Source organism: Ursus maritimus, unplaced genomic scaffold (assembly GCF_017311325.1).
Source record: "Ursus maritimus isolate PB19 unplaced genomic scaffold, ASM1731132v1 scaffold_20, whole genome shotgun sequence".
NCBI lineage: Eukaryota > Metazoa > Chordata > Mammalia > Carnivora > Ursidae > Ursus > Ursus maritimus.
In genome coordinates, this window is record NW_024424453.1 from 28,203,885 (window position 1) to 28,230,373 (window position 26,489).

Consider the following 26,489-nt stretch of genomic DNA (forward strand, 5'->3'; position numbering starts at 1 on the left):
TAGGTATTATTATATCTTTTTTGGAGATGAAGACATTGAGGTTCGGAGAGGCCCCCAAACCAGTGAGTGGTAGAACCAAGATTTGAACTTGATTTGTCTGGTTTCAAAATATGAATCCCTTTCACTACCCCATGATGTGTCTCAGGCTGTCAAACCTGACTCTTTCAGTTTCTGCTGGTGCAGAAGAATCTGTTCCCCTAGTTTCCCAAAATGAAACTTGGAATGCATATGCCCATAGAAATTATTTTGTAAGTGGAGACTTAGTCTAGTTGGAATAGACCACATATTGTTAGCAGGGCATTATGGAGTAACAAGGCTTTGTGAAGTGCACTGGGAACCCAATCACTTCTGATGTGTGAAAAACCCACTTTGCAAACCGCTTTGAGATCTCAAATCATGTCTGAGTTTGGGACAGTCTGTTCCAGGCCTGCTGGTGGGTGTTGCCAGAGTTTTCGGGAAGAACTGTTGAGTAGCTGAATTTAGGAGGATGAGGAAATAGGTCCTTCAGACTGGAACATTCTGAATGAGGTTCCAGGGGTTTGCTGATAGCCTGAGGGCTTGGCACCTTGGCCATGTTTCCAGAAAACTCTCCAGAAGCACCCCCGAGCCATTTCCTATTATTCTCTTATGGATTGCTTCTGAGGCTTGGGTCTTGCCTCACCTGACCCCACTTACCCACAAACCATGCCCCTTTCTGAGCAGGGAGGTCTATGTGGCTTTCAAGGAACATGACTTGAAGGAAAACTCACTGTCACCCTTCTGTTCCCTGGAAAAACTCTCTTTCTTCTACCAGAATGATGAGCATGACTAGTCAAAGGAAAGCCCCATTGTCGTGGCCTTCCTATGTTGCCTGACCCTTCTAGGGTCCTCTCTCAGACCCAGTTTCAGATCTTTGTGCAGAGACCTCTTCTTATACCCTTGGCAACCCTCCAGCTGGCCTCAGCCTGGCCACACCTGGAATGTGTGCCCTTAAACAATGGAGTGACTAGACCTTGCTCTGTCTCTGTAGGTCCCATTCTGGGGAAGTAGACCTTCCTGTGACAGAGTCCCCTATCTTTCCAAACTGACTGAGGGGTCCAGAAATTAGAACTGAAACTCTCAATTTAAATTGTGGAATGAGTCAGAGGGTTGACTCACGTGCTGCTGGGGTGGTGCTGGGGTAGCTGGAGGAGGAGAGAGGTCCCAGCCTGTTTCTAGTTAGCATTTCACAGCCCTGTGAAAACTGGCACAGCAGACTTCTGGTGTCTTGTGGGAAAAGAATGTGCTCTGATGAACTTGAGCCTTCCAGAAGTCTGCCTCGGGGAAGATGAGAAACAGACTGACATCCCTCTAATGAACAGACTCCCCTCCCTCCCTTCCTTTCTCAGGGCCCTCCAAGGTGGAGGAAAGCGACCTTGGGTGGGCAGGCAGCCTCTGGAGTCTGTGGTGGCTGGAATAGGCAGCCGTTTCTCTGACCTTACCACAGGATTTGACACGGTGGGTAGTTCAGAGCTAGCAACATCAGAAGAGGAGGGTGATATGCTTCCATAGGTCAATGGAGAGTAGCTGGGTACAGGCGTTTGCTGGAATGCTTGAGAAATGGGGAGAGGTGGCTCTGTCTCCTTCACGTGGGCCTGAGCTCCTAAAGGAAGCTGAGAAATCCAGTCCAGGGAGGAGAAGGGTGGAGCGGGACAAAGAAAGCCGAGTCCCCCCACCCACCACCAGTTTTGCCGAGGTCTTCTGACACAAGGTCTTTTCCTCCTCCTTCTTCCACCCCTTGGACTCACCGATGCCTGTCCTCTAGATTTTTAAGAGGAGAGCCTAATGGTCTAAATTCTAGAAGACTCCGCTCTCACCAGAGGAAGCCGGCCATGGCCACCCACTGCCGGAGTCCCAGGCATGAGTTCTTGGGAAGCCCACCCTATGCCTGTCTCTGGCATAAATACCTGTACCCACATCGAGGCAGGGAGCAGCGGGTCCTAGCCACTGCCACACCCTGCTCTTCCTGGCTCGGGGGCTCCCTGCCCCCAGGACAGCCAGCTGCTGCCTCCCCACGGGCAGTGCTCCCTGGCGCAAGAAGCCTGGTCCTCTGCAGGTGGATTTCGCATGAGTCACGGCCTGGGCCCAGGTGGATTTGGCCCCATTCAGGGCTGGCATAAGGAGAAGAGAGTTCATTAAGAGATCTTGAATCGATTTGGCATGCGGAAGAGCCAAAGAGGAACTCCATAGACTTGGAGTTGGGGCCAATTGACTGTATTTTAAAATACACACTTTAAGACAGGGAATGCAACATTCTAAAAGTTAATGATAACACATGACCCCCAGAGGGTTTTGCCTCCTGGACGTTTCATCAGGTGGAATTTTGTGAGGAGTTTTGTGGCACTGGCGTACCCTGCAATGTGCCGTGCGAAGACTGAATAAGCCAGTCAACATTTTTACTATCTTCGATGACCATTACGTGTCTCACAGGAAATAGTGTTGCCAGCCAAGCCAGCAACAGTGTTCTAAGAAATGTGAATGTAGTAAAATAATAAGAATCAGAGAAATCAAGAACTAGAACTCTGAAAAGAAACATTCATTCTCCAGGCCTTCGTTAGTCACGCGCTCTTGCTGCCAGCCTGCCCTTGCGTGTCTCGCACGCATGCCTCTGAGCTGTGCATCCCGGTCCCACACGGCCGCAGAGCCGGCCAGCTCTCCCTGCCCCTCGTGCAATGCACGGCATCACTTATTTTGCCACCAAAATAGCTCTTTATTGGGTCAATTCCACTCCCTACACACGGGCCTTGCAAATTGGTCTTAATGCCTCCCGTGTGTTCGTTGTACTGCTCCCGTCAGGATCTTGACCCTTCTGGGGTTTCCTTAGGACACAATCCATGCCCCTTCCCAGGACCCGCAAGCCCTCCCGGAGTGGCCGTGCCTCACCCTGCTTACACTTGCATGCTGCTTGCACCGCACTGTGTTCGTGCCATGGAGCGTGTCACCTGCATCTCTGAGCCCCTCCACCTTGCTGTTCCTCCATCCTCCTCGACGCTGATCTTTGTCTACCCCTATCGCTTCTTCTTAGCTCAGGGCCACTTTCTCCAGGAATCTTCCCAAACCCTCTCCAAGCTACGTTGGGTTTGGGCTTCTCCCACATGCTCCCTGTCCTCTCCCGACTCAGTATGGATCAGGCTACATTATTATTTACTGTGGGAATATATATATATATATATATATATAGAGAGAGAGAGAGAGAGAGAGAGAGAGGTAACATAACATTTACCACTCTATTTTTAAGTGGAGAGTTCAATGGCATTAAGTACAGTCACACTATTGTGAGAGTATCAACACCATCCAGCTCCAGAACTTTTCATCTTTCCCATCTGAAGCTGTACCCACTAAACACTAACTCCCCATCCCCTCCTGCCCAGCCCCTGATAACCACCATTCTACTTACTGTCTCTATGAATTTGTCTATTCGAGTTTCTTCATGGAAGTGGAATCAGGCACTGTGTGTACTTTTGTGTCTGGCTTATGTCAGTTAGCATAATGCCTTCAGGGTTCCTCCATTTTGTATGTAGCGTGTGTCAGAATTCCCTTTCTTTTTAAGGCTCAGTAATATTCTGTTGTATGTATCTATCACATTTTGTTCATCCGTTCGTTCCTGATGGACATTAGGATTGTTTCCACCTTTTGGCTGTTGCGAATAACCCTGCGATGAAGGCTGGTGTGCAAATATCTGTTAAGTCTTGCTTTAAGTTCTTTTGGGTATATGCCCAGAGGTAGAAATGCTGAATTGCATGGTAGTTGTATTTAAAGTTTTTTGAGAAACTGCATACTATTTTCCGTAGTGGCCACACCATTTTGCATTCCTTCCAGCAATGTACTAGGGCTCTAACTTTTTCCACATCTTACACAAACAGCACTTGACGCTTCCTATGTGTGTTGTTGTTGATAGTAACCATCCTGATGAGTGCGAAGGGATAGCTCATTGTGGTTTGGATTGGAGCAGGCAGGACTGTGGTTGCTTCTTCAGTGAGCTGCGTACCACAGTGGGCTGAAGAGTTTGTAAAGGCAGCGCTTGCGCCTGTCTCTGTCACCTCCTTGTCCCCCACCCCAGCAGAGCGCCTGTCCACAGTCACTCTTGGCCAAAGAACTGACCAACTGAGGATGAATGATATTTGGTCCAGGAGTTTTTTCAGGACTCAGCATCCAAGATTTCCCCCAGTCTGGATGACCCTGACAAGAAGACATCTTGCTGGGGTGCCTAGGTGGCTCAGTCGTTAAGCGTCTGCCTTTGGCTCAGGGCGTGATCCCAGGGTCCTGGGATCGAGCCCCGCATTGGGCTCCCTACTCCGCTGGCAGCCTGCTTCTTCCTCTCCCAGTCCCCCTGCTTGTGTTCCCTCTCTTGCTGGCTGTCTCTCTGTCAAATAAATAAATAAAATCTTTAAAAAAACAAAACAAACATAAAAATTCCTTTGGAAACTTCCTTTAACAAAAAAAAGAAAAAAGAAAAAGAAAAAAAAAAAGAAGACATCTTGTCGTCCCTTGCTGTTCCTGGGACAGGCCTCCTGTTCAATGGGGAGCCCCATAGGCCAGCAGTTTTCAAATGTGTCCTATAAAAACACCAGTGTAGAGGACAGGTTAAGGGTGGGGCCAGGCTGGACAGAGCATATGTGCCTGGGGGAGGGAGAGGGCAATGAGGAGGGCAGACCCTCTCCCACCTCACCATCCAGGGCAGCCTGGGGCAGAGTTGAGCATGAAGGGCAGATCTAGTCCACAGCCTTCATATTTCCTCTCTGTGGGGCTTTGAGGCCCACATAGATCAGGGCTTATATCCTCTCTGGGAGCACCAGAGAATTAAAGGGAATTATGTTAGTGTGAAACGAGCAAACCTGTAGAGCAAGATCAGTGATGTCAGTGGTGTTCATTGACTTGGACAAGGTAGGAGAAGACGGGGTCTTATGGAAGGGAGCCCTCAAGAGCTGTTGAGGCCTTGGAGAGGCCAAGTTAAAAACATCCATGTGGAAGTGACAGTCCAGCCTGGTCTGGTCCCCACAGCCACAGGCCGCATGGTGCTCACGGCATGCTGGGAGTCTCCAGGACGCTCACAGAAGGGTCTCAAGGTACAGCCTGGCTTCTGTGGGTGCAGCCTCAACTCCCCATTTATAATAGGAGGGATTGAGCTAGAAGGTCTCAAGTCCTTTCCAGCTCCCCAAGTTGTAGATTCTTGGTTGCTGCACACATTTGGGAAGGACATTAAATGCCTCTGTGTGACACAGTGGCAGGCTTATCCAGGAATCAGGCTCCAAGGGTCACGACACAGGAGGGACACATCCCAGGTGGGGCTGACACTGTGTTCTGTGAGACAGAATGGCCTTTGTCCTGCTAAAGAAAACCACACCCTAGGGACCCCAAGCTTGAGGCTCAGCACGGGGCACTTCAGGCCAGCAAGCCTGGGTTTTGGTCCTGGATCCCCCTTTTCCATTGGGTGACCCTTTCCTCCAGGAAAGACAGTATTGGCCTCCATGCTCAGCTCCCTGCCTGTACCCATAGAGGACAAAGAATGGATAGCCATGGGTGGAAGATTTCCCTCCCACTGAAGAAGGACTGCTCCCGGAACAGGGAACCCACACTCTGATCTCTGTGTCTGTAGTCACTTCCCAAAGGCCTCAGAGAAAGGGCAGGTTTGGAGGCGAGCTGATGGGACCAGAAGGCTGGGTGGTGACCAGCATGCCCTCTCATTGCAGGGAACAGCAGCCACTTCCAGGCCGAGCTCTGTCAGAAGCACTGGAAGGACCTGCCCCCCAGCAAGTGCCACAGCACCACCCAAGACTCCCGGAAGGAGACCAGTAGCATGTGGGGTCTCATGGTGGTCGCCCAGCTGCTGGCAGGTGTCGGGACGGTGCCCATTCAGCCGTTCGGAATCTCCTATGTGGACGACTTCTCTGAGCCCAACAACTCACCCCTGTATATCTGTGAGTCACAGGCTTGAGGAGGGCTGCAGGGAGGGGGCCCAGTCCTGAAGCAGCACTTGCTCATACTCTGAGGGGCTGAATCGAGGTCGAGCCCTCTTTGCCCCACAACACAGCAGATGAATGCTGAGGTTTGGGGAGCAGACAGATTTGGTTGGAATGCCAGCTCTGTTACCTACCAGCTGTGTGATCCTGGGCAGGTGGCCCAGGGGCTAATAGTGTCCGTGCCCTGGGCAGCTGTGGGATTACGTAAGTAATGTTGGTAACCCCTTAGCCCCACACTGGGCACAGGGGAGCTCCTTTACCAGCTCCTGGAACTGCTGCTGTCCAGTCCTCCGGGCACAGGCCACGGTACCCATGTCTTCCCGAACTGTCCACTTAGGGACAGGATGGCCTCAAGGAAGGATAAGCAAAGCAGATAACAAATGACCATCTGACTGCCCCCATCCTTCCCTTAGAAAAAGCCACACTGAGCATTCTCGAAGCCCACACCCCAAACCAGACAGAGCACCCACCCTGCCTCAGTGGCCCCCCAGCTCCTGCCAGGGGTCCCAGCATGGTACTTGCAGGGAGCTTCACCCACCAGCACACCTGACAGGAATCGTTAAATGCTGGGGAGGCTTTTCGTCCTGGCAAGTGGATCTCTCTGGCAGCTGGCTGGAGGAGAAGCAGCTTGGGTTCTGCACATCTCAGGATCTTGAGTGATTCTGGTCTTGTCTATGGGAAATGCCCACAGTGCGGACTTGTGAGGGCCAGGGGACAAGTGGGGTGACATGTTGGGAATCCCTCAGCCAGGGAGAGAACCTGGGGCTGCCACACCCTCCCCAGTTCCCTCAGCCTCCTCTTCCTCCTCCCCTTCCAGCCATCTTGTTTGCCATCTCTGTGTTTGGACCGGCTTTCGGGTACCTGCTGGGCTCTGTCATGCTGCAGATCTTCGTGGACTATGGCAGAGTGGACACAGGTGAGTGTGTGCAAGGATGCCCATCCCACTACTGCTTCCATGAAGCAGCTTCCCCAAGCTCCAGCCAGGCAGGGCAGAAAACGAAGCTTTAACTCCAGATGCCTGGGTCTGCTCTCTCCCTCATTCATTCACTCCTGCAGAGCATCAGATGGCCAAGAGCAGACCATGCGCCTCTCTGGCACAGGACCCTTTCTGTCCTCGGGAAGTTTGTAGCAAGAAATCTGGAGAGCTGGGGAAGGGCCTCAGCTGTTGCCACCACAGCTGCCCATTTTGGTGGTGGTATTAAAAATAGTTTTATGGTCCTTAGATTCTAAGATGGTCTAATAAGAGCTCTTTTGAGGATAAAAAAGAAGCACTACATAAAATAAACACATGGATTATGATTCGCATCATGTGTAACTCTGTGGGCTCTGGTAGTAAGCAAGCTGCGTCTAATCCTGGTTCCACCTCTCACCGGCTGAGCGATCTTGAGCAAGCATCTCTAGCTTTCTGTGCCTCGGTTTCCTCATCTGTAAAATGGGGCTGATGATAGTAAAATAGAGTCGTTGTAAGGATTAGAACATGTCTGATATACATTAAGAGGTTTACAGGTATGAACTCTTATTCTTCACAAAATGGTATGGACTAAATCCCTGTGTATCTTAGAATGAGGAGGACATATGGTCTATAGACCAGGGCACAAACACGGAGGTAACCACTCATGGAGCCAGCCCCCCCAATGAATCCTGCAAGAGCTCATGGCCTTTGTAAGCTTGTCCTATGCCACCCAGCCTCCCAGAGGGCAGGGAGAGCCAGCACTGTCACAGAGGGGCAGGCAAAGTGCTTTGGAAGCTCTCAGGCAGGAGACAGTGCTCCTGCCTAAAGTGGTCAGGGAGGGCTTTCCAGGCAGCTGACATTTGCATCAAGCCCCATTGGTGGGTGGGATTTCTGCCTTCCAGGTGGAGAAAAATACTTGGACAAAGCCAATAGGTGGAACATATGTGAAGTGTGGGGGTGATACAGAAAGCTCCCACAAGCCAGAAGATGTGGCTAGAAGGCAGGTCTGAGCCAGACTCTCAGGAATAGTACCCCCATCAGTTCCTGGCACACAGATCAGACACTGCCCATTAACCAAAGAATGTGGACAGGCATTAAAGCCACCGTACTGCCAGAGTCCATAGACTCCTGTTCCTGGGGACCATCAGACCACAGTGTCTTCCTTGAAGTGTCACCTGCCTTTACTTCACAGGACAGGGAAAAGGTGGGGGAAGCTTTCTGCCTCAGCGTCAAGCCATCTTTGCCCTTTTACCGGCACTTCCTGAATTGGTTCCTGCCTCTTAGTTACCCAAAGAGACTTTCACCTGAGTCCCAGTACCAGGGACAATGCCCAGCAATACCTGTCATTGCTTGGCTGAGGGCCATTCTGCTACCTTTTCCCTCCTTCCATGGCCACATAGTTTCTTCACAAAGAGAGACACAATGGCAGATTTTCAGATGTGGATGGGAGACATTGCCAGAAGTATCTCCTCTGGAGGCTAAGCAGCCCACACTGATGATGGTTGTTCCCTCAGGCTCCTAAGGATCATGGGGCTTCCTTCCTTAGGGATCATCAGGTTGGGAGGCAGTAGCATTCAGCGGTTAAGAGTGCAGGTTTGGACACCAGAGAGACATGGGCTTAAAATTGACCAATGAAATAATACTTACCAGCCTTGACCTTGGACCAGGGCAAAGCTAATGTCTCTGATCCTCAGTTTTCTGATTGGTTGGAGGTGGGTGGATGCAGCCTCCCTCACTGTTATTCCTATCAGGAGTTGGGAATAAAAGTGAGGCCAAGGCTCTGATTCCTTCTGCCTGGGGATTCTCTGCATCTCAGCCGTATGCTTGGTGGCTGCCATGCTCTGGAGACCCGCTGGCCTGGAGAGGGAATGTTGTCTTGACTCAGATTCTAGCTTATGGCTTACCTTTTCTGCATCACGGGAAGAAAGTCCCCCTGATCAGAGGCTTCTTTCCAGCAACATGAGATCCCACATTTATCCAGAAAACACTGTTCCCTTTGCTTTCTTTGCAGCTGCCGTTAACCTGACCCCCAGAGACCCCCGGTGGATTGGAGCCTGGTGGCTGGGCCTGCTCATCTCCTCAGCCTCCTTGGTTCTTACCTCTTTCCCCTTTTTTTTCTTTCCTCGAACAATGCTCAGGGAAACGGAGGTAAGGTTCTGAGAGCCCATGACTCTGCCTATCAGAGTTCAAGATAGGGAGGTGTGGGGAAAAAATAAACTGAACTGAGAAGGAAATTCTGGGTGAAATCTAAACAAGTTATATGACACAGGACTTCTCAGAGGCTTTGAGAGGTGAGAGTGCTGGTGAATTTCCAAAAGATGGTCTCTCATCAGTGTCCCCTTACCATGTCAGCATCATAGGCATCAGGAGGGAAGCAGTTTGGAAAACACCAAGTTCACAGTTAAGAGCCAGGAAAAAGGAAAAGGTCAAATATATGACCTGGCACGGTTGGCCCATCATGCGTGAACGTGCAGGACTGAGTTGGAAGGAGACCGCTAGAGCTGAAGAGCGGGAGGGTGGGCTGAGAGCGAGCCGGTCGTGAGCAGTTCTGTGTGTCTGCTGGCCCTGTCTGCTGTAAAGAAGTCAGAAGAGGATGGGAATAGAAAACAGAGACAAGAAGTCTGGATGGGGCTTTGATGTTAGGCCTAGGGTCTAAAACTTCTTCCAGTCCCATGAAGTTCTGGGGTGCTGGGTGACTGGGTGACCGTGCAGGTGGCACCATGGCATCTGGGTTGAGGTCAGGGAGACAGGAAGGAGGGACAGCTGGCCATCTGAAAAAGCCTGTGCAGAGATGGGGGATGAGGCTGAGAGCCAGGGCAGTGGTTGCCAGACAGCCAAGGCAAGGGCAGGGAGAGACGTTCTTGGAGAGGGTGCCGAGGACTCAGCAACGGGCAGAGTGGAGGAGAAGGGGGGGGCTGAAGTTAACACCAAGGTTTTGAGCCAGAGCCAGAGCTCAGTGTTTGGCAATGAGTTGTGTGAGATCTAGGCTGAGCTGTGGGAGGAGGGGCAGGGGTGGGAGAGCCGCCGCTAGTCTCGGGGAGGAATTTCAGAGGTTGTCAGTGCATCATGGTGGTTTGGGGTCAGGCAAACCTGAGTGTGAGTCCAGATGCTGAGTGATCTTGGGCAAGTTTCCTTATTTCTAAGTTTCCTTTAAAATACTGGAGATAGAGCACTTGTCTCCGAGGAGGCCGTGAGGAGTGTCGATGCGTGTGGAAGGCTGGGCACGGTGCCCGGTGTGGAGTAAGGACTCAGTGCATGGGAGCTTCCGGGCCTGGTGGTGTGTTCTCCTGGGGAGCCCTGGTGGCGTCAGAGCTTGGGAGCCTGGCATGCTTTGTGTAGGGGTTCAAATTTGCAGCTGACAAGTTCACAAGAGGTAGGCAAGCTCACTGAGGTGGTATGAGTAGAAAGTGTGGGCCAGGGGCCAGGATGGAGCCTTGAGCAGGACTCAACTTTGCACCCAGAAGAAAGCAGGGACTCTATAGAGGAGATAGAAAGAAAGAGCTGGAAGCAGAGGTCATTCTAGACCAGTGTACCCCAGAAGCCTGCAGCCCCTGGAATCTGAGGATGGGGAGGAAGTGTTGCCATGACAGACAGACAAGGGGTGAGATCTGATTGGACACATTTTGGCATCCATCAAGGGAAAGTTAGATATGAATAACATGCCCAGAGGAGTCTCAGGAGGCATTGGCCTGGATGTATGCTGGCAGACACAGCACTGGGCTCACTGACAGGCAGGTGGCATTTGGTTCAAGAGAGCATTCTCTGGGCGCCCTCCCACACACACCCGAGGCATCTCAGTGCTGCCCGTCTCTGAGCCACTGAGACGAGGAGGAGCAAGGGGCAAGGGCCCAGGAAAGGGTCACTACAGGGAGCCTGGGCCTTTCACATTCATCCTCTTTGCTGCCTGCAGAGGTCTCCTGCCATAGTGGATGAGGCAAGGAAGATGGACGAGGTCAAGACAAGAAGCTCCCTGGTGGATTTCATTAAACGTAACTAACTGACCCACCAAAGCCCCAGGGTGGGGAGGGGGAGCTGGCTTCAGGTGGGGTTCAGGGGGTACCCCACCCCATGTGGTGTGGTGTGTGGTAAGGGGCAGTAAGAGCAGGTGGTCCCACCTCACAGGAGGGGTTCTGCCAGGGGTCCTGGTGACTGCTTCTATGCAAGTTCCAGGAGACTCAGATTTAAGCAGAGACAGCCCTGCCTCCGTGGTCCGGCCCCCGTGTTCTCTCCCCTCCTTTCACATGGAGGTGGCTGTCATGTGAGGATGTTCCCAGTGTTAGCTCTATTTCTATCCAGCCTTCGCCCTACATCTTCTAGGCATGTCCTCACTTTACTTAGCCCGTGAGCATGTTGAGTGGGAGTCGAGCAGCTGTGTGCCCCTGGCCACTGAACATCTTGGTGCTTCAGATCTGCCCTGAGGGAGAAAGGAGGGCTGCCTGGAGGAGGAGGAAGGGCAGGGACTAGTCCCAAGGTACCCCTGTGATGACTGCCATCAGGGCCCGGCCCCTGACAGCCGTCTGTTTGCAGGCTTTCCCCGCATCTTCCTGAGGCTGCTGATGAACCCACTCTTCATGCTGGTGGTCCTGGCCCAGTGCACCTTCTCCTCTGTCATTGCTGGCCTCTCCACATTCCTCAACAAGTTCCTGGAGAAGCAGTATGGCGCCTCTGCAGCCTATGCCAACTTCCTCATTGGTGAGTCTGGAGGGTGAGGGCGCTGCAGGAGCTGGGGGGCCCTGCCTGAGGGAGCAGCTGGGCCCTCCTCCGCCCATCCAGGGATGGGCGAGGCCAGACCGGACACAGACAAGAGCCAGAGGAGACTGGCCCAGAGGAAAGAATTTTAAGGACATTTTTCCTGGTTACCAATCTAGAATGTTCTTGGCAGATTTCTGGGGCCCCTATCATTCCAGGCAGGGGTGGGTGGAGGCTAGGGTCTGCCTTCCTCCCCGTCAGAGGGGCTGGAAGCCTGACAGCCTCCCAAAGGCTCTGACATCATCAGGGGCAACAGAGGAAAGAAAGAAGGTAGAATTTGGTGTTAGGCAAAATGCCTCATGGTTTTTTTTCCCTTCTTCACCAAGGACTTGAATACATTCACTTGGGTAAGGAATATGTGGCCCAGTGATTCTCCACCCTGGCTGCACTTTTGGATCCCCTGGACGACTTAAAAAAAAAAAAAATACAGACACCCAGGCTCCATGCTCAGTCAATGAAAGCAGAATCTCTGGGTGGGGCCCAGCATTGGTATTTTGTGCAGCTGAGACTGAGAAGCACTGATGTGGTCCCACCAAGTACCAAAGTGAACTACTGAGCCCAGTCCACAGGTGATTCTGTCCATATGGATGTGGCAAGGTGGTCAGGGCCTTGGTTCTGACCTCATCCTTTTAGCCTTCAGTCACCAGCTAGCACATCAGACAGGGGCACCACTGTGTGACCCATGAGGTCACAGTGAGAATGCAATGAGGGGCCAGGTAATGAAAGGTGCTTAATAAATGCACCTTCAACCCACTCCCTCTGGCTACAAGGACTCCACTTGTTTCTTTATTCTTTGCACAAGCAGGGCAATCTGATAAGTCAGGATAACTCTGTAGATGTGCCTGGCAAACAGTAAGCACTCAATTAATGTCAGCTATTAGCACTGCAATTGAATGTATCAAATGTTCCTTCAAGTAGCCATGCCCCCTTGTCCATGGTTCAGCTCAGCGTCCATGCCCTGCCCCCACTCCCAGTCCTGTGCACCCAGACCAGCTTCTCTTTATCTGTAGGTGCTGTGAACCTTCCTGCCGCAGCCTTGGGGATGCTGTTTGGAGGAATCCTCATGAAACGTTTTGTTTTCTCTCTGCAAACCATTCCCCGCGTGGCTGCCACCATCATCACCATCTCCATGGTCCTCTGCGCCCCTCTCTTCTTCATGGGATGCTCCACCCCCACTGTAGCCGAGGTCTATCCCCCCAGGTAATGGGAACGAGAGGTGAGAAGATCCCCTTTGCTGAGGCCAGAGCCTGGATCTAGCTGCCATACGCCTTCCTCTTTGCTTCCTCAACTCCCTTCTCTCCTTTTTACTTTTTGATCTAATCTCTTACATGGCAGCTTAGAAAATGAGGTCTTGAATCATATGCTCAATGATGAGAAGAAATTGGAGGGTCCTAGTGGGCCACCAGCAATCAGGGTCAGGGCTCTGTTTTTTAAGAAGCACCAAAAACTAATTAGTTTGGTTTCAGGATGAATGTGTAGGGCCGTGAGCCTCAGGAACCAGGAAATAAGCTATGTTTAGCATCAGCTCTGTGCCGGCTACAATTACAAAGTCTCCTTGAGCTGCTGGAGAAAGATGAGAGAAGGGGCTTGAAAAGATCTGGGAAAGAACAATGGAAGTGATGGCAGACTCAAAAAACTAGGGCAGGTGAGGAAGAGGGCAGGTAAAGTACACCTGTCAGTTTGCATAAGGCAACCGGGTCCCGAGTTTTAAGACTGGCTTCATGTTCGGGAAGAGCTTTAGAGGCCCATGAGCGGAGGGTGCTGAACAAGGAGCATTTATTTTTTCCTGGGTGCCCCTTCCAACCACCTCTTCTTTTGCCTAATGAGGTTGTAAAGTTTGGAGAAACTGTGTCTTTCAGCCTTGGTGTTTTCTCTTTTTCTTTGAAATACTGTCTTTTGTCTTTGACGGGTGAAGGAGAGAAGGGGTACGAGGGAGGGGAGGGTTGCTTGGGGCAGAACCCCCCACCCAGTTTGTGTTCTGCTGCAGGCTGGCTGTGGATTGAGAGAAGCCGAGAAGAAAGACATTGAGCCTTTGGGTGGTTCTCACTAGGAGCTTTTTTTTTTTTTTTTTTTTTTTTTTTAAGATGTATTTATTTAGGGTCGCCTGGGTGGCTCAGTCAGTTAAGCATCTGCCTTCGGCTCAGGTCATGATCCCATCGTCTTGGAATTGAGCCCCATGTCTGGCTCCCTGCTCAGCGGGGAGTCTGCTTCTCCCTCTGCCCCTCCCCTTGCTTATGCTTTCTCTCTCTCTCAAATAAATAAATAAAATCTTTTTTAAAAATTTAAAAATAAAAAAAAAAGATTTATTTATTTATTTATTTATTTATTTGAGAGAAAATGAGCAAGGGGAAGGGGAGAGGGAAAGAGAAACTCCAGCAGACTCCCTGCTGAGCACAGAGCCTAACGCAGGGCTGGATCCCAAGACCCTGAGATCACGACCTGAGCTGAAGGCATGAGTCAGACGCCTAACTGACTGAGCCACCCAGGCGCGCCCCCCGCGGAGAGTTTTTAGCACAGGGCTTTGTCATCAGACTGGGGTGAGTTCTGGCACAGTGCTTTTGTAGTTGGCGAAAGTTACTTTTCTAATCTTCAGTTTTTCTCATCACGAAAGGAATGTGATTCATTGTAGAGTTGTCGTGATGGCAGCATGAAAAGCCTTGGGCACTGTGCCTGGCACGTAAGAGATACCCCATTAATGTTAACTATCAGCAGTGTAATTGTAGCAGAGCCCCAGTCTGTGATTTGTCAGCCTATCCCAACCCCCTTTCCCCCCAGAGAACGATCATGAATGTCAGATGAGGAGGATGGTGGGAATGGTGAGATCAGCTGGTAAAACCCCCTGGATTGTAGCGCGGGGGCGGGCACAGTGACCAGGGGCCCGAGCCCGGGTGGAGGAGGAGAGAAGGGAAATACTGCCTGTGACTTTGCTGTGGCATCTGCCGTCTCTTTCATCAGAGTCCTGGTTGGTTGGTGGGTCAGTTGGTGGGTGGGTTATCTTGATGCCCTTCTGCAGTGTGGGGTTTGCTGACCAAGTCTTTCTGGCCAGCAGTTGCTGGTGCCATGGGCACTGAGTCAACTCACCACTGGCTCCAATAGGCATAATTCAGATCCCAGGGTGGCGCTGGCCCAAGACAAACGGAGACACACAGGCACACTAACCAGCCGGGGATCTCATGCTGGGCTGGCGTGGGGAGGTTTCTCTTTGGTCTTGCTTTGTTTGATTCCCCGTTTCCTGTTTTGCTGGCAGGACATCAAGTTCTATACATCTGCAGCCTCTTGCCTGCCGCAGGCACTGCTCATGCCCAGACGCCATCTTCCACCCAGTGTGTGGGGACAATGGGGTAGAGTACCTCTCGCCGTGCCATGCCGGCTGCAGCAACGTCAACTTCAGCTCCATGGCCTCCAAGCAGCTGGTAAGGGCAGGAGAAGCCCCGTGGGGGTCTCTGCGCTCAGCGCCTGCCCTCGCACGCTGCTCCTCGGCTCCAGGATGGGCAGAATGCCACCCATGCCACGCTCGTTCCCAGCCTCCTGGCCTCTGGGCCACACCCACCCTCTCTCCACCTCCCCTTCCCTAAGGTCATGACCAGATGCCTACAGCCCAAAGGCAATTAAAGATTGGCTGATGTTCAAAAAAATTCACATTTCTGAGGCCCAAAAGTGCTCAGAGCAGAAATGAACCAAAGCAATCCTTCAGCTGAGGCCTTAGAATCTCATCCTGACGATCCTAAGGGGCATCTCTGGGTCCTGCATCCTGCCTGTGTGGGAAGCCACAAGGACAGGCCCAGAGAAATTGGGCAGAGGGTCTTCTGTGATCTGAACCCTGACGGTTAGAGCGGGAAGTGTGATCTAGGGCATTTGGTTGAACCCCTCAGCCCTGACATGTAGCTGTACAACCGGCCTGAAGTCATGCAGCTATTTAGGGGCAGATGTGGGACTAGAACCCAAGACTTTGCCTCAGTCTGGGGTACATCTCTTCAAGGTCATGTATCTCCTGGCCACCAGCCTTCTACTTGTGTAGCCCATGTTCACTGGGCCCACGAGGTGAGGTTCTACTAGCCCTCTGAGGGCTATGGCTCCTGGCTTCTAGGGTCAGCCAGCAGCAAACCAAGTCAAGACATCTGTTCAGTTATTCAACAAATACTTAGTGAACAGCCAGCACAGCCACGGGTGTTGAGGACTCAGTGGGAACCCATCAGACAAGGTCCCTGCTCTCGTCGAGTTTGCATTCCATCAAATAAATGTACAAGGTAGTTTTAGAATGTAACCCATGCCACGGAGAGATTTAATGACTAGGTTTCTTGTTCCTGGGGGCCTCCCTGAGGAGGTGACATTAGAACTGAACAACCAGAAGAAGAAAGCCCTAGGAAGTCCTGGAAGTGAAGAATTCCAGGGAAGAGAACAGCAAGTGCAAGTCTCAAGGGCATGACTGAGCCGGGCCCAGGAGGAAGCAGAGAAGGCCAGGGTTAGCGCTGAGAAGCATGTCACACCCAGGCCAAGGCTGGGCAGGTGGGGCTAGGAGTTGGATGTGCCTTCTCCTGAGAGCAATGGGAAGTCCGTGCAGCTCTGCTAAGGGTGCCCTAAGGAGAAGAATGTGCCTCATTCCCTTAAGCCCATGTGGAGGGCATGGACAAGGCTAGCCTCCACTTAGCATCCTCCTCTGAGAGCACAGGGCAAGACCGCTCCTACAGCCACCTCTGTTGGCAGAGGGAGGCCAAAGAGCGCAAATAAGATGGTCTCTCCATTGTCTTCCAGTCGGAGGAGTCTGGTGGCTTCTGTGGTTTTCTTATCTTTATTTACTTACCTCTGATTCATCTACTTCCAGAAATCATCCTGACAGGTTTCCAACAACACCACAAATCCCTTAGCATCATATCAAGAAAAGACACATAATATAAATTATAAGGGGGAAAAAAATCTGTGTTAAAAAATGCAGACTAAGGGAAATAACAGCCATATTGTATATAACTTATTTCTGAGCTTCCCGGCAGCCAAAATAAAGAGGGTGCATAGTTCCTGCTGTCTGCCAGAAGGAAGCATATTAGCTCATTTGTTCCAGTCCTAGCCTTGTAACTGCTGTGAGATTTAAATGGTCACAGGTTAGTCCATCAGATGCTATGAGAAGTAGGGTGAAGACCACCTGACATGGACAGTAGCCCCCAAGGCCAGTTGTACAAGAGTGCTGAACCATATGAACTTGCAGACTGGAGCTACGGACCTCTTCCCTGGGTCCTTCACGGACAGGAGGCGTTCCCCTCAGGAAGCTCTGGCAAAGGCCTGACAGGTGAAGAGCTCAGTGGATTCCCCTGGGTTCCCTCTGCTGTCTCCTCCTGTCTTTACTCTTCTTACCTTCCCTGCAAGAAGCACACAGACAGCAAAAACAAGCACACACAAAACCACTGCTGCTGGGCCCAGGGCACCTGGCCCTGAAGAGAACCCTCCCAGCCCTGGTCCCACGCCGGGTGGCCTAGCCTGGCACTGGGATCCCGCATGTCCTGCTGTGGGTGGAACTGCGGGAGGGACCCAGCCCATGCTCCATGACCAGTTTTGGTGAAGATGGTTTTGATGGCCCAAACAGTGGTCAGAGGTTGTATCTGTGGGGCACCTTGAAAACCTCACCAGGTCTGCTCTCTAGCCTCCACACGCAGCATCGCCCAGCTCCCCAAACCTGAGGGACTCTGGCTGGATCTGGTACTGGTGTTTGAAGTGTGTGGCAATGTGATGATGATGACAGCAGATCTTCCCCTCCCACCCCTTTCCAGACGTATCTGAACTGCAGCTGTGTGACCGGGGCGTCCTCTTCAGCCAAGACGGGATCGTGCCCCATCCCCTGTGCCCACTTCCTGCTGCCGGCCATCTTCCTCATCTCCTTCGTGGCCCTCATTGCCTGCATCTCTCACAACCCGCTCTACATGATGGTTCTGCGGTGAGTGCGCCTCTCCGTCCCCCACGATGCCCCGCTTCTGCCTCTCCTCCTTTCCTGCCACTGAGAGACCACATCCCCGGGAGGGCAGAGCCATGAATGGCTGAGCCTCCAGGAAGCCAGGCTGCCTAGCTCCACACTGTGGAAATGCTTGAAGATTCACTTAGGTTTAAATCCTTAAAGAACTAAGAGGAAGAGAATTCAGTTAAATGTACAAAATCAAGGGGACAAATGTGGAAAGTTCCAGAGATAGAATGAGGGCTTTGAGAAAGGATGAAAATAAGAAAAGCCCAGTGTGCTAGGAGCCAGGACCAAGTTCTCAGGTCAGAAGGGAGAGGCTGGCCAAGGTGGGAGGGGAGAGCAGAGGTGTCCCATTACAGTGGCGGTGGAATGCCTCTGAGGTTTTGAGAGGGAATTGACCCTTCCTTCACCTCACCCTCTGCCAAAGAGAAAACAACATTTCAACCAAGTTCACCTAACCCACCCCTGCCCGCCTCTTTCCTGTCCTCACCCCCCTTGAGAGCAGAGAGGGAAAAACACAGGATCTGGATGCCCAGTGCTAGGGTCAAAGGCCCAGCTCTGCCATACACTGGCTGGATGTCCTGGGATGTTGCCAACCTCACTGAGTCTCAGTTTCCTCATTTATGAAAGGAAGTTAATGATATTGACCACAAAGGACTGGTGTCAGGATTACCTGATAAATTGCTTTGTAAATATAAGGTGCTCTATATATTGGTTAATTATCACTGTTAACCAAATTCTAAGAATTATTAATAGCTAGCTAGGTGCCAAGGAGCTATTTTCCCCCAAAAGACTAGGAGATGAAGAACAGAAGCAGCCACCTGTCAGGGCCTGGTATTTTGCCCTATTGACAAGTTAGCTTGCAAACTACCAAGCTCCCGTTTTTGTTACTGTTTCAAGTATGCTGGCAGGTCAGGCCTAGAGACTGAACCATAAGACTCCTGGTTCAAAGACAAAGGACTGTTACTCACAGGTGCATGCAAAGAGCAGGAACCTTGCGTCATTTATCCTTGTGCCCCACATCCCACGGAGCGACCTGAAGTACCAAGGTGTATTCTTCACATGTAGTGAGCTTCTGTCACAGTGAGGAACACTGAGAGCCGCCACCGACATAGACCAAGCCTGCTCTTGGTCTAGGGTAAGCTTTTACCCCATGCCTTCACGTTGCTCATTGCAACCACAACACTGAGAAATGGCCCAGGAGAAGAGCAGTCAGCACCTTGTGTTCTTAGCATATTCCACAGGAACGTGTGGGGATGCTCAGAGCCACAGCGTACTGCCCCCGCCAACACCATCAGCACCCTCTTTCTACCACTCCCCACCTGGTGCATTCCAAGCACTGCCGCTTTCCTCGAAGGCCCTTGAGTGGGGTTACCTCTTGCACCAGGGCCAGATGGGCCAGGGTGGACCCTCTAACCCTGAGGAATATCCGTGGGTGGCTGTGATGAGGAGAGGGAACGGGATCAGGAAATTTCACAGCGAAGTTCCTGAGCAGCAGGTAAGGGGAAGTCCCTGTCAGTCTGCCTCCCAGAGGATTCCATCGAGCCCCAGGGCCAGGGAAGCTGCGGCGGAGGAGCATCACTTCAACCACGGGGTGGGCTTCCCTAGAAAACCTCTCCCTTCTAAGTCTGCTCAGGGGCTGGAGCAAAGCTAGAGGTTACAGGATCCCAAAATCATTTAAAGACAAATCAGAATGGATACTAGTGTGAAGGTGAGGCTTAAAGATGACCTTGCAGGCGACCCAAGTATTATTTGTACCCTGGCCCCAACCAGGCATGGAAATACAGGCTGGGAGGGAAGGTTCACCAGAGACGTGGAAGCAGAGAGTGGTCCAAACGTGAGTTAGTTCACAGCCGACGAGGGCAGACACCAGAAGGGGCTCAAGCTGTCCATCAGAAGCCAAACTAGGGTGCCCAAGTCCCGTTCAGTCCAGAATCTAGGGGTGTCTGCCCAGGGACAATGACCAGGACATTTATGAATTTGGGCCATGGGAGGGACCTGTGGGCATAAAGAGAGCATCCATTAGATTGAGATTTGAGGCACTTTCCATTGGGGGGGGGTCCCAAGTGGGTGCCTCAAGCCTGTGAGTATTGCTTTCACTGGGCTATCCTTCAGAAGACCTGGAAGAGGGTCCCTTTCCACTTTGCCAGCAGGACCGCGGGGCTAGAACAAAGTGTGTGCGGAGACCTGGATATTCCCTCAGAGCTCCGTTCCCTGATGGCCCCTCTGCCCCAAATGCCCTTCCCCCACAGCCACCCACCCAGGAGTGTGGGTGTTCAGAACGTGAGAAGCCTGGTGCCTCTGTAAGCCACCTTCTAGCTCCCCACCTGTGGCTGGGGTGTCCTCTCTCTCTGCCCCCTGCCCAGCTGGGATGGCAGGGCCTGGCAATACCACCACCAGATAGCTTCCCCATCTCTCTCTGAATCTCCTTTCTCAGCCAAATGCTTGTCCTCTCTTGAGGGAAGAAGGGTAGGGGCAAGCCCAGCTATAGCATTTGTAGGACCCAGTGCAAAATGAAAATTGGAGGCTCCTCGTTCCAAAATTATTAAGAGTCTCAAGACAGCCACAGCAGAGCATTAAACAAACCCGGGGCGTTTCTGAGGGCAGGGCCCCGGGAGGCTGCACAGGCCACACGCCCACGGAGCTGGCCCCAGGTGAAGGATTCTTTTAGTTGCACACAGGGGCCTTAATTACACTTTCATCAGGGCTGTCTTTATTGCTATTCACACTCTGTGGGAGCTGTTCAGACCTGCCACTGTGAACACACCCTTCCCCATCCTTCTCTCCATTCCCAGCCTCTTCTGCCCTCTGCCTCTTGAAGGGGGCACGGGCAGCCCTGAAAATCACAGAGACCAGAGGTTCTCAAATTTGAGTGTGCAGCAGAATCTCCTGGAGGGCCTCCTAAAGCACGGATGGCTGGACCCCACCCCCAGTGACCTGATTCTTAGGTTTAAGATAGGGCTAGAGAATCCGCATTTCTAACGAGTTCCTGGGGATGGGCATGCATGCTGCCGGCCCAGCGATCATGCTTTGGGAACCGCCGATGCAAACAACAGGAGCACTCCAGCCAGCCAGGTGGTTGTGAGGCCACTCGAGGGTGGGTTCTGGCATGCTCTGAGGCTGGCTGCCCCTGACTGAGTCAAGGCACAGCCCCGAGTCCTCTGGCTGCTGACTCCCTACTTTCCTTTTCAGTGTGGTGAACCAGGAGGAAAAGTCATTTGCCATTGGGGTGCAGTTCCTGCTGATGCGCCTGCTGGGTGAGTGTCTGAGATGCCCCCTTCCTTCCTGAGGGCGGCGCCAGGGCATCGGAGGGCTGTGAGGTGCAGGGTGGGGCTGAGGGAAGCCCTGTCTCATCTCTGCTGTAAGGAGAGGCCGTACATCATCAGCACATCAGCAAAGGCCAAGACCCTATATGGGCGGTTTCCCCGTTACTTGAGGTTAGGAAAGATTCCATCTATGGCATTAATTCCAAACAAAACTATGTAAGAAAAATGAAAAGTGGACACAGCTGAGAATACCTAATAAAGAATTGGAGGCAGGTATTTTTTTCATCTCTCTCCAAGAACTGGCTGTAGGAACAAAACCCTGCATTCCTCTCCCAGCCAGAACAGCAGCTGAGCCCAGCCCTGGCTTCCCTCGCACACTCACTCCTCTTGCCTCTGTTCAGCAAATGTTTCTCCGTGCGGGGCCCTCTGCCGGCAAGCCTGGCCTATGCTCGCTCAAGCGGCCCAGAGCCCACGGAGAAACGGAGCCCTGTGCAAATGATCAGTAATGGCCCCCAGGAGGGCCAGCTGCCCTCAGGGAGTGGGGAACACCCAGCCCTCCCTGGGGGCATGGGCTGGGGGATGGGACATGCGTGCCCCTCGCCTGCCCTTTCCCAGAGGCTTATGCTGGACCGTTCCTTCTTGACCCATCTGGGCAGTAATATGCAGGCCCTCGCAGTGCCGGGTAAGGCAAGTAAAGGGACTGCATTCAACTGAGTATTGATTAAGGACCCAGTGGGTGCACACGGCTGCAGGGAGTATGGCAGCTGCGGTGGCGGGACTTGCTGACCGCCAATGCTGAAATCCCTGCAGAGCCCACTGTGCCTTGTTATCCAGAAGCCAGGCTGCACTTGGCCCTCCAGCGGCTTCCATTATCGTTCTGGGCTGGGTCGGTGATGTCCCTCTGGGGCCTGCTGAGCATGAACCTTTGCAGGGCCCTCTCCCACAAAGGCTGGGTGAGGAGTGCAGATGATGAGGACCAAACCAGCCTTTTCCATGGGATTTCTCAGTGTCCAGCCACCTGCTGCCCTCGTCCCAGGACTGCCCCTGGAGAGCCCGCTGCTCAGGCCTGTGTTACCAGCATGGAGGATGCAGGGCAGCAGGGTCTACCCTGTCCTGGTGGCAGAGGCACTGCTGTCATCACAGCTCCTTCTTATCACGCGTAACTCATGCGTAGCTTGCTCTGAGACCTCTGCTGGGAAGGAAGCCCAGCGCAGGCAGTGGCCAGGACGGACTCTGAAGAGCTTCTCCCAGCCACCTGGAAAACAACCACTGTCCCACCGCTCATGGCACCTGCTGCCTTTGTTTTGTCACTTGAGCTCAGACAACTCGACACGGGATCACAGTTAGAAAATCCGGGCCGGAGGCATTCCATTCATCCCCAAGAACGCAATCGCACTGTGGGGTAGAAAGAAGGACTTCACATGGATAAAACCCAGCAAGTTTAAAATTACCCACTGGGACTTGGCTGAAAATGTTTCTGGACTTCGTTTCTATTTAGGGTAGCATCCTTGGTGGACAATCCCTGTGGCAGTTTCCATCCCCTGCTTATCTGGAGACTTGGAAGCGAGCAGGGTCTGAGTAGAGAGGTTCTCAAAGGTTCCCACTTATGGGTGGAACCACAGGCAGACCTCCTCCTTCTTTCCTCCTGAAGCAGCTGCTCACGGGGCCCTCAACAGAGTCAGCGAGGCTGTTCTGAGCATAGTGGTTCAGGCTGTGGATCCCGGACGAATCCCTCCCCAGTCCCGTGACTGTCTAGAACTGTAGCTAACAATACAGGGGTCATTCCGAATATTTAACAGCAGGAAGGCATAGCCTCTGCTGGATCAGGTCTCACCAGTCAGCTGTGGGGAAGTTCAGGGGCCTGGGGTAGAGGCTTTGAGCAGCCAGGGTGTCGGGGGTCTTCTGGGGGAGTTGTCTAAGCCAGCTGGGCAGCCTGGGAAGAGCATGGGCTTTGAGGAAACGAGGGTTCAAAGGCTAGCTCTGACCCTCTTGGCTATGCAAGCATGAGCTGGCCATGCCCACCTTCCTCCTCCTTAGAACGAGGGCACCCACCCACCTCCAGGCCCTGTGAGGATGTGAGGACTCGATGCCCTGAGGAGACCCCTGCCACATGGTGGAGGTCAGCATATCTCCACTTGAGGCCAATCCAGTGTGAGCATCATGTCGTCTCTCTGAGCTGGCCGCTAGGTGACCTCTGTGACTCACTGCCCTGAAAGGATGGCTCAGGTCTCTTTTCTCTTCCAAGCCTCTGGTGAAAGAGGAGTTCAGGCTTCACAGAAAGTGATTTGGCTTTCTAAAGTCACTGTGGTTCCCAGGGGTGGGGCGGAACCATGCAGGGGCACTAGGGGGAGGGGCTCGCTCCCCACCTTGCCGGGCACCCCTGCCTGCAGCTCCATGTAACCTGGACTCTCTGAACTCTCTTCCCGCTGACGCCAGCCTGGCTGCCATCTCCAGCCCTGTACGGCCTCACCATCGACTACTCCTGCATCAGATGGGGCTCGCAGTGCTCCGGGAGACGTGGGGCCTGTGCCTACTATGACAACGATGCTCTCCGAGACAGGTGAGGGCCCCGCGTGCCACTGTGGTCCAGGATGGGGGGTGTCAGGCGCCAGGCCAGAGCAGAGGGCAGCCATCCTCTGCAGTGCCCCTTGTGGGGGCTGCCGGGCCCCCAAGGGACAGGCCCAGACGGGTGCTGCCATGGACAGGGAGCAGGGGTCACTGGTGACAGAGAGCCATCCATGTGATGGAGTGTGCGCGTGCGCATGTGTGCTTGCATGCTACTGGGAGCTGGGCCCCAGTCCACAGTCCCTCAGGAAAAGCAACAGCAGAAAGAAGTTTGTCAAAGGGGAAGGGGCTGGCTGGAGTCTGAGGCAAGGCCATGGCTGTGGAATGATGCCAGGCCAGCTCCCACTGCTCAGAGAGAGGTGGCCCCATCGTGGCTCATGGTAGCAGTCAAGGGCAGGTGGGCCTAACCTGCCTCTGCGAGTCCAAGTCCCGCTGCAGCTTCACTAGTTCTGCACCCCTTCCAGCCACCTCACCTGCTGCCATCATCACATAGACCAGAAGCCATGGGGAGAGTGGGCTTGAGGGGGCCGACCAGGGTCTGGAAGCCGTGCGGGAGTGGCAGAGAAGGCTGGGAGAGGGCTGCACCAAGACGGCAGAAGCAGGTACCCCTCTCCTCCTGGCTATGCTGGGAGGACTGGACCCTCCCGACTGGCTGGGGCTGCAGCGTTGCCTCTGGCCCTGGGGGAGTCACCCGTGCAGGGATGAGGACCTTTGCATTGGGAGTCTCATGCCGACTGGGACGTGGTCCCCACCTGGGTGGTAATGGATCCTTACCTGAGTAGTGACGCATATTCCCTGGGCCACTGTGAAAGTGATGCCGCTCTTCCTGATGGCCCCGGCCCAGGACACGGGCCACAGAGGCTCCCCGCCCCCTCACTGGTGCCGTCTCCTCCTGCCCCACAGGTACCTGGGCCTGCAAGTGGGCTACAAGGCACTGGGTGCGCTGCTGCTCCTGTTCATCAGCTGGCGGGTGAAGAAGAGCAAGGAGTACAACGTGCAGGAGAAGGCTGCGGGCCTCATCTGACCCTTGACCCTCGGCCCAGCCACTGCCCTGCTCCGGAAAGTGGACCCTGCCCCTCCACACCTGCCTGTATTTACTAATGTTGACACGTCATTTCTGTTTTGTTTTTAAATAAGAGAAAACCCCAGTCACCATTTGCCCTCCCCGCATCCCCCCACACCCGCCCCAGGATTCCTTAGGTCCACGGTGTACCTGGGCTAGATGGGCACTGAGCTGGAGGGCCAGGTCTTCCCCGGCTCCTTGGGAGGCACCCCTGTGTGCCTAGGCTCTCCTCAGTGCTGGATCCCCCAGCAAGGATGCCCACTGAGGCAGCCCCTGCCCCCCGCGCCAGCCTTGTGGGTGGGGTTGGTTTCCTAAGTGGAGAGAGCAAAGCGTTATCTTCCCAGGGGGAAAAGGGAGAGGGCTGGATTATGATGAATGGCCAGAGGCAGGCTAGGGGAAGGAGAGCCTGGCTGTAGCTCCCCTTATGTCTTGGTTCAGCATCAGCACAGAACCCAGGAGGGACTGCCTCCTTCCCCTCAGATTTTTGCTTCCTGCCTCAAAAGGCCATTTTGGAAGCTGCCATGTTGGGAAGTATGGCCACCTGGTCCCCTCTCAGTTACCCCACACTCAGGCACCAGAGCAGAGACCAAGACACCCCGAGGGTGGGTCATCCAGATGCTGTTCTTGTTAACTCTAGATCCTTCTGTGCTAAGAAAGCCACACCATGGTGAAGACCTGAGGAGGGTCATGAAGAGGTCAGTAGCCCAACCTCCCACACCCTCTATGTGAGGACAAGACTGCTCAACTCAGAGTGATGGGAAGACCCTCCCCAAGTTTCCTTGGGGCAGATGAGGTGGCCACACATGGGCTTCCCTGTCTGGACCTCACCCTGTGTGCCAAAGAGTAAAGACAGGCAGTCCAAGATGTCAGCAGAGCAAGCAATGAAGCTGGGGGTCAGGGGGCTGGTTCAGGGGCTGCCAAGCTGGATGGTGAGCCCACGAATTAGAGGCCAGGGTGGTCGGCTTCCCTGGCTCCAGACACGCCTGTGCTCATCAACGTGTTCTCAGCCTCTCCTCGCTGCCCCTCCGGGGGCCTGGGTTGAGCGACCCCGCTGCTGTGTGGTAAAGGTTCAGAGTTAGACGTCCACAAAGGAGGCCTTTCATCAGCAAGTATTATATTTATTACAGACCAGCTTTGTGCAAGGCAGTGCTAGTACATGGCTCTCCAGCAGGCTTTCCTAGGATCTCCGCTCACATGCCGCCATCTACGCTGGGCCTTCTCCCAGAGTGTGCTCAGTGGGCGGCAGCAGGGGAAGCACACACACCCAGAGACTGTCAGCAGGATCTTGACCATCCATGTCCCACCCGATGGCCCCTGCACCTGGCCCTTGGCCAGATAGAGACCTGGCTCGCCATATCCTCTGGAGCAGCTGGGAACTGGTTATTGCCATACACGGCTCTCTTGAATGCCACTCCTCTTGGAAGAACCCTCCAGAAGCATACCAAAAGCCACCTCTGGAAAGGGCTCATGTGGTGGTAAGCCAAAAAATGTATGCCAGTGGCCAAACTACCACGAGACTGAAGTCTTTGTGAAAGCCACTGCCACATGAGGCCTCTTTTCCAAAGATCTCACTCAGGAAGGGAGGCTCCATGCATCCTCAGGGGCCAGTTCCAGCATTTAAGATGGTTCTGCTTGGAGAATGATTCCCTGCAACTAATCCTGGTCCTTCTCTCTGTGATTTAACCACATTCTGAAGGCACTGCCTTCAGCTGAGCTCACGGACAATGAACACCAACCTGCAGATTCTGGAAGATTGGTTGCCCTCCCAAGCCTTTATTCTATTATGATATTGCTATTAATATATTATAATTTTGCTATTGATGTAACTTGGTCATGAATTTGTACTGTCATCTGTGTCTGTCAGAGAGCCAAGAGAACCTGCCTTTTCTGGCCAGAGGTGGTGCCCATGCCACAACCACAGGGGCGCATGGCCACAGGGATGGGAGGTACCGCTGCTCTCCACGCATCAGCCTGG

The 26,489-nt window shown here is 53.2% G+C and overlaps 1 protein-coding gene across 1 annotated transcript in view; it reads left to right on the forward strand.

Moving 5' to 3' along the window:
• The window catches only part of SLCO2A1 (solute carrier organic anion transporter family member 2A1), a 44,319-nt gene extending 17,830 nt beyond the window's left edge, over positions 1-26,489 (forward strand). Inside the window, exons 4-14 of the mRNA XM_008711354.2 lie at positions 5,709-5,936; positions 6,796-6,894; positions 8,942-9,078; positions 10,841-10,919; positions 11,458-11,622; positions 12,690-12,879; positions 14,927-15,092; positions 17,439-17,602; positions 20,813-20,877; positions 23,323-23,446; positions 24,355-26,489. Of these exons, the coding sequence (XP_008709576.2) occupies positions 5,709-5,936; positions 6,796-6,894; positions 8,942-9,078; positions 10,841-10,919; positions 11,458-11,622; positions 12,690-12,879; positions 14,927-15,092; positions 17,439-17,602; positions 20,813-20,877; positions 23,323-23,446; positions 24,355-24,475 (1,538 nt within the window). The 3' untranslated portion in view covers positions 24,476-26,489. The remainder of the gene's footprint in view (positions 1-5,708; positions 5,937-6,795; positions 6,895-8,941; positions 9,079-10,840; positions 10,920-11,457; positions 11,623-12,689; positions 12,880-14,926; positions 15,093-17,438; positions 17,603-20,812; positions 20,878-23,322; positions 23,447-24,354) is intronic.